Source organism: Papilio machaon, chromosome 12, assembly GCF_912999745.1.
Source record: "Papilio machaon chromosome 12, ilPapMach1.1, whole genome shotgun sequence".
Taxonomy (NCBI): Eukaryota; Metazoa; Arthropoda; class Insecta; order Lepidoptera; family Papilionidae; genus Papilio; species Papilio machaon.
In genome coordinates, this window is record NC_059997.1 from 3,706,988 (window position 1) to 3,713,126 (window position 6,139).

General features: G+C 34.6%; 1 protein-coding gene across 2 annotated transcripts; it reads left to right on the plus strand.

The window, feature by feature from the left end:
- Window positions 1-205: 205 nt before the first annotated feature.
- On the plus strand, window positions 206-4,409 carry LOC106711665 (sodium-coupled monocarboxylate transporter 2). Of its 2 annotated transcripts, XM_014504039.2 has the most exons (10): window positions 206-667; window positions 788-912; window positions 1,152-1,304; window positions 1,412-1,631; window positions 1,701-1,971; window positions 2,050-2,138; window positions 2,252-2,360; window positions 2,752-2,913; window positions 3,453-3,634; window positions 4,112-4,409. In XM_014504039.2, exons 1-10 carry the CDS (start codon window positions 468-470, stop codon window positions 4,407-4,409), a joined length of 1,809 nt encoding a protein of 602 aa, XP_014359525.2. In that variant the 5' UTR covers window positions 206-467. The 2 variants fall into 2 exon arrangements, with proteins under 2 accessions (XP_014359525.2, XP_045536237.1); XM_045680281.1 differs by lacking the exons at window positions 206-667; window positions 788-912 and adding an exon at window positions 990-1,049.
- Window positions 4,410-6,139: the final 1,730 nt, after the last annotated feature.

A 6,139-nucleotide genomic window follows, 5' to 3' on the forward strand; every position in this document is an offset into this window, starting at 1 on the left:
ATATTATAACAACACGGCAGTTTATAATACGCCCGAATTACATCTAACGCCTTACGGAACCTGCAGCGAAACTCGCCATCGTTCTTTTTTTAATCATGTAGTACTTATTGTACAGTTCATTGTTAAATTACACGAAAAACAAATAGTAGTTGTCATAACAGCTATTTATAATTACGTCACGTCTTTTTATAACAGGTAACGATAACGACCGATGACTTTAAAAATGTCTTTTGAAATACGAAAATTTAAACTTGGCTTAACCAAACACCCGAGACTGAAACCTTTACGCGATTGTTTGAAGAAAGATTGAAGAGAAATCCGCTTTTATCTCAAATATCTCTCTTATTGTTGTTGGAATAGAAGCATTGATAGCACGTCTGTGTTAGTGAAAAGACAAGTCCACGCTGATACGCCTTGAAACGATTCTGTTATATTTTAAACTTATTTGATATAAATTGCACGATAAAATGAGAAATTCTTATGTGACTGTATCACCTATTTATTTTAATGTAGCGGAATATTGTCTATTCGGGATAAACCTCGGTGTGATTATTGGCGTTATTTTGTATTTTATTGTGGTGAATAGAAAGTACAATACAGTAGCCGGTTTTCTTTTCGGCGGGAAAAATATGTCAGTTATATCTATTTCGTTCGCTCTTATTGCAAGGTAAGTGATATTTCTTTGAAACTCATCATTAACTCAACTACCTTTCCCCGATACATCTTCTAACATTTTGTTTTTCATAAGACTTACGCAATCGATTTTTTACTCTTCTCATTTTTGCAGTCATTTGACAAGTATAACTTTGCTGGGAGTACCGGTTGAAATCTACCTCCGAGGTACGCAGTACTGGGCGTCAGCTCTCTCGCTTATCGGCGTCACATTTCTTACAGCTGTCATCTATTTGCCAGGTAAATATTGATGCGTACACATTTAGCGTGGTTGAATCACCTCTTGCAATTATCACTTTGTTATGGATTATACATTCCTTTGTTTATTTGTAATTGTGATACGAACCGTAAAATGCATCATGGTTCATAATGCCAAGGTATACTAACTAGAAATAAAGTAAATTTCTAATTATTTTAAATACTTGTAATTAAGAGTAAGGCGCGTATTTTTTAATCAAAGTTTTAAACCCACTTTTCAGTGTTCCATAAGTTACAACTGTCTTCAAGTTTTGAATATCTAGAAATAAGGTTCTCGACGCATACACGCACGATAGCTGCCGTGCTGTTTGTGATCAGCAAGATGATGTTACTGCCGATAGTTCCATACGTACCGCTTCTTGCATTCAGATTAGGTAATGGTTTTTTATATAATCTAAAAAATCCTTAGTGAACATAGAACTTTACATCACAAAGGATAATTGAATATTTAATTTTAAATTCGTCTCCTTTGTAATTTCAGTGACCAATCCATTAGCTGGACGAATCACTGCAGTGATTTGCGTAGCCTGTGCGACTTTTATTGCAGTAGGAGGTCTTCGAGCTATCGTCAGCATTGGCATTGTAACCACGTTCCTCGCCTTAGCTGGCACCGCGTTACCAAGTGGGCTAGCTCTGTTGCCAATGGGATTCAAAAAAATGTGGGAAATTGCCAGTCACGGTGGGCGGCTAGTACTTTATGAGTGAGTATCGTATGTTAGTGGTGACTCTCCATGGACATGAGTAGTGTATTTAACAAAAAGAATTATCAGTCCAGATCCCGAATTGGCTCATCATACGTCCTTCTTCGCTGTAACTCTCGCACTCAGCACCAACTGGCTGTGGAAGATAGCACTCAGCCAATCGACCCTGCAGAAGCTACTCGCTGTGCCAACAATTGGCAAAGCCAGATTATGCTTAGCGATATCCTGCGCTGGGGTTATACTCATGAAGCTGCTATCCTGCTTCCTCGGGCTAGCATTATACGCTTGGTATGCCGGCTGTGATCCACTTCTTACTGGACAGATAAAAAAACATGAACAGGTATTTCATAAACCGTTTTTTCGTGTTGTCAATGTCGGAAAAGAAAACTTAACTCAGATAAGAGTATTTCCTTTGCAGCTGGTACCACATTTCTTGAACAATTTGGCCGCTATGTTTCCGGGTATATGCGGTATATTCATAATTTCAATATTCAGCGCAACGGCTGGGTAAATACATTAAATGTTGTATGTTAAAGCTTTATTCAAATTTGTTAAAAGTTTTAATTGCTTTGAGATTTGAAAGTCATAATTTTATTCTAACTATGCTCTGTATGTTGCAGATGTATTGCCTCTCTTATAAATTCAATATCGGGAGTTCTGTTCGAGGAGTTTATCAGACCTTGGATGCCTCAAAGCACAAGCGAATTAACGTGCTGCAAAATAATGAAAGTTTGTATATTGCATACTTATCAATAATTTTTTTATCATTTAATTTTTCTAACTCTTGGATATTGGCCTTCAAACCATTGTATTCAAAAATGTCTACAACGCCATCTATTACTAGAGTTCGGCATCTACAAGAATATAAATATTTTAACAGTAACAATTTCGAGAAATAGCATTTTTTTGGGCGGCGCCAAGTCGCCCTATAGTCCTCCATAGCCTAGCATAATACCTTACATTTGAATGGAAAATATTAATTGCCGCTCAATAAATCACACTAAATAATTGCTATTTGCAAATTTAATATTATTTACGAATGTACTTATTTATATATTTTTGAATGTTAATAATAATTACCTCTTTGACTATTATAACTACTGACATGAATTGTTTTCAGGTTTTGTGCGTACTGGTGGGATTTTACTGCGCGGGTGTTGTATGGGCAGCCAAAGAATTGGATCGTCTACAACATGTTGCATCTGGGGTGACAGGTGTAACGGCTGGAACACTTTTGGGACTATTTACACTCGGGATTGTATTTTCTAGAGCTAATTGCTCAGTAAGTTTTTTCTTATATGAAGTATTTGATGATGATGATGATGTAATCCCGGCCGATATCGGCCACGGCGACTGTCTTCAGCTCCGGTTTTGACGTTTTGAAGTATTTAATTTTCTAATAAATAAAATCGCCATCTATGAACACAGTTAAGTATTAATGTTGAGAATCAGCAGCAGCAGTTCGTTTTGCCATCTGTGAGTGAAGTTCACTACAAATATATTTATTTTTTGTAAAACTAGATGGCAGTGTTACAAGTGATTACCTTTGGCTAATTTTTTTAACTTTGTCGAAAACCTGTTAACGGCAAAATACTATTAGGTTTCCCGGCTATGACAACTTTTAAGTCTTTTATCTCGTAAAGATGCTTGTTTTTGGTATGATTCACAAACATTCGTATTTTAATTATGTCGCCTCATATAGATATCTACGTAAGTTGGTTTAATTTACAACCAACTATCATAAAGTACCAAAAAACTATTATAAAGTATTATAAAAATATTACAAAGTATTCTAATGAGATGTTCCATTGAATGCGATAGGGTGCACTAAGCGGGTGCCTGCTGAGTCTTTTGCTCTGTGGCTGGTTGCTCATCGGCGCCGACCACGCACTCGCCACGGGGGCGTTGACCTTTCAGGGCAAGCCGCTACTTACCACAGGTTGCGGCAAAGCGAATTTTACGCACATCCTCGCAAATATCACAACAATTATTCCCAACGCAGCGTGAGTATCTAATTAAACGTTATTTATAGGCAGTTAACTGTGAATTATTCACGTTATAACGCACGTCCATGTATCGCGTAATTAAAGTGCTCGAATTAACGAGTTTTTGTCGACGACATTCCGTTTAAAAGTTACGTTTTATTTATTGAGCTTTACGTGTAGTATTTATGTGCAATAAAATGTCGTTAACAATGGCTTAATGGACAATTTCAACTCTACAAACTAAAAACTAAATCATTATTAAATAGAGTTTAAATTTTCAGTCAATAACATGCGAAATGATGGATGGATGGATGGATGGATGGATGTTTGTTTGAAGGTATCCCCAGGACGTCTCAACGGATCTTGATAAAATTTGACAGATCATAGTCTGGAAGAACACATAGGTTATTTATTATGTTTTCGTGGCGTACGACCTTCTTCCGCACTAAATAAAATTTAATGTTATTGTTATGAAATAATATTCATTTGTTACAGAACTCAGCTACCAGCTAAACCATTGCAGTCTCTATTTCGTATATCGTTCACGTATTGTCCATTCGCTGGTGCAATTTCAGTTCTCCTTATCGGAGTACCAATGAGTTATTTGACTGGCAAATCTAAAACTGATTCAATGAACCCAGACGTCTTTTGTCCACTCACTCAGAGTTTTCTGCACAAGTCAATATCAAGGAGTCCTTCAGAGTCCATGGAAATGAGAGCGCCGGACACACAAGAAGTTTACATGGCGTTAGACGAAGCTCTGAAACATTTAAAAGAAGTTATAGAAAGATAGTATTAAATGTTGAAAAAAATATTTTAGTTTTGAATTTGTCACTTTTATCACCTATTTATAAATGGTTTATGGTATAAGGGATAAACATTTGAAATTCAAAAAGAAGAGAAAATGAAATCGGTATTTTTTACTTTACTTAACTGAAATTTTACGACTGAGTACCTATGTAACGAATTTCAAAGTAGTTTCAGTGACATATAGAAAATAAGCCAAATAGAATGTCTACCTAAAATGTCAAAAAAAAAATATTTGTGTAATATTAAAAACTAAACTCAGTTTTCATAGATTTTTTTTATTAATTTTAAAACTAAAATATTCTCGAAACGAACTTTGTTAAATATTTGAAGTTAAATAACTTTTTATTTTTCCCCTTCTTAATAGTACTTAACAAATACCGTATAATTAACGATTGATTCGACAACGACTCTACGTCGAAGTTCTCCTTTGCAATGCAAATTCTAATTGCAGAGTCTAGTTATGACCGCCAGATGGCATTCCAAGAGGAACCGATCGACTGAATGTTCTCGTATGGTAAGTTAGAGTTCAAAGTTCTCTCTATCAGTCTTCTTGCTAGGAGTTTAGTTCGTCTTAAATATATCAAATAACACGAGCTTCTAGAGAAGGTTTAGTTTCAAGTATTTAAGTTATAAATTTGCAAAATACGCCAATAAGACAGCGGCTTCCTTAAACTTGTTGGGACTTGTTAAAAACTTTTCAGGCTCTTCCTAACATTTCTGGGGAGCGTCATAGTCTATAACTGTCATCGACATCCACGAATGGTATCGGGATAGTGAAATAGTTGTTAATCCACGTATTTATTCATAGTATGCCGTAGCATTAGCAGAAAATAAACAAATGAATGCATTGTTTTTTTTTCATTCCTATTATACGATATCTGAATAATCAGTTAAATAATATTAAGTTTAATATTATAGTCTATTTTGTACGTCGGATATGCAAAGGGGTTCTCATAAGCTTAACAACATTCTCCAAGGACAAAGGAAGAATGTCGGTTAATATGACAGGGGTTTGTAGAGCTACTTTAAATTAGCTTCTTTAAAACGGTATGACAATTTAAATATAAACTTTACTTGGTAACATTTTTCATAATGCTTTAGCATAGCATACTAAAGTTGTATTACTTTATTAATATAATATAATTAATTAGTAATATATAGGTAACTTTAGTAGTATTTTCCTTAATGCGTTAACATCGATAAATTCTTACGTCGATGAATTTTTAAATTAATTAAAAGATAATCGAATATTTTTCGCAAATCTTATACTCATTTGAAAATTTACTTTATAATTAATTAAATGGTAAAAAAAAACTTTCATATAGCTCTCGAGTGGAAATATAGTGGAAATCGGGTCTATAATATATATATATATATATATATATATATATATTATAGACCCGATCTTTATATAATTATTTCCATATGAATGAATGTGTAGCCGTGATTGCGCCATTAGGCATATTGTCGTCCGAGCGTCCATTTTGGACCTATTAGCACAAATTGGCGCCGCTGGCGAAATGATCGTTCCGATGACAAGTACATATATAAACATATCCTGCACACTTCATGTCGGTATAAATACTATCTACATTGCCGGAACACTTGCTAATAGTGAAGATTTACACAGAAATACATAACATTAAGATTTATGGGTAAAAAATCTTGAAATCAATCGATTAAAGATTTTATTAATATTTTTTTCTAATTTAC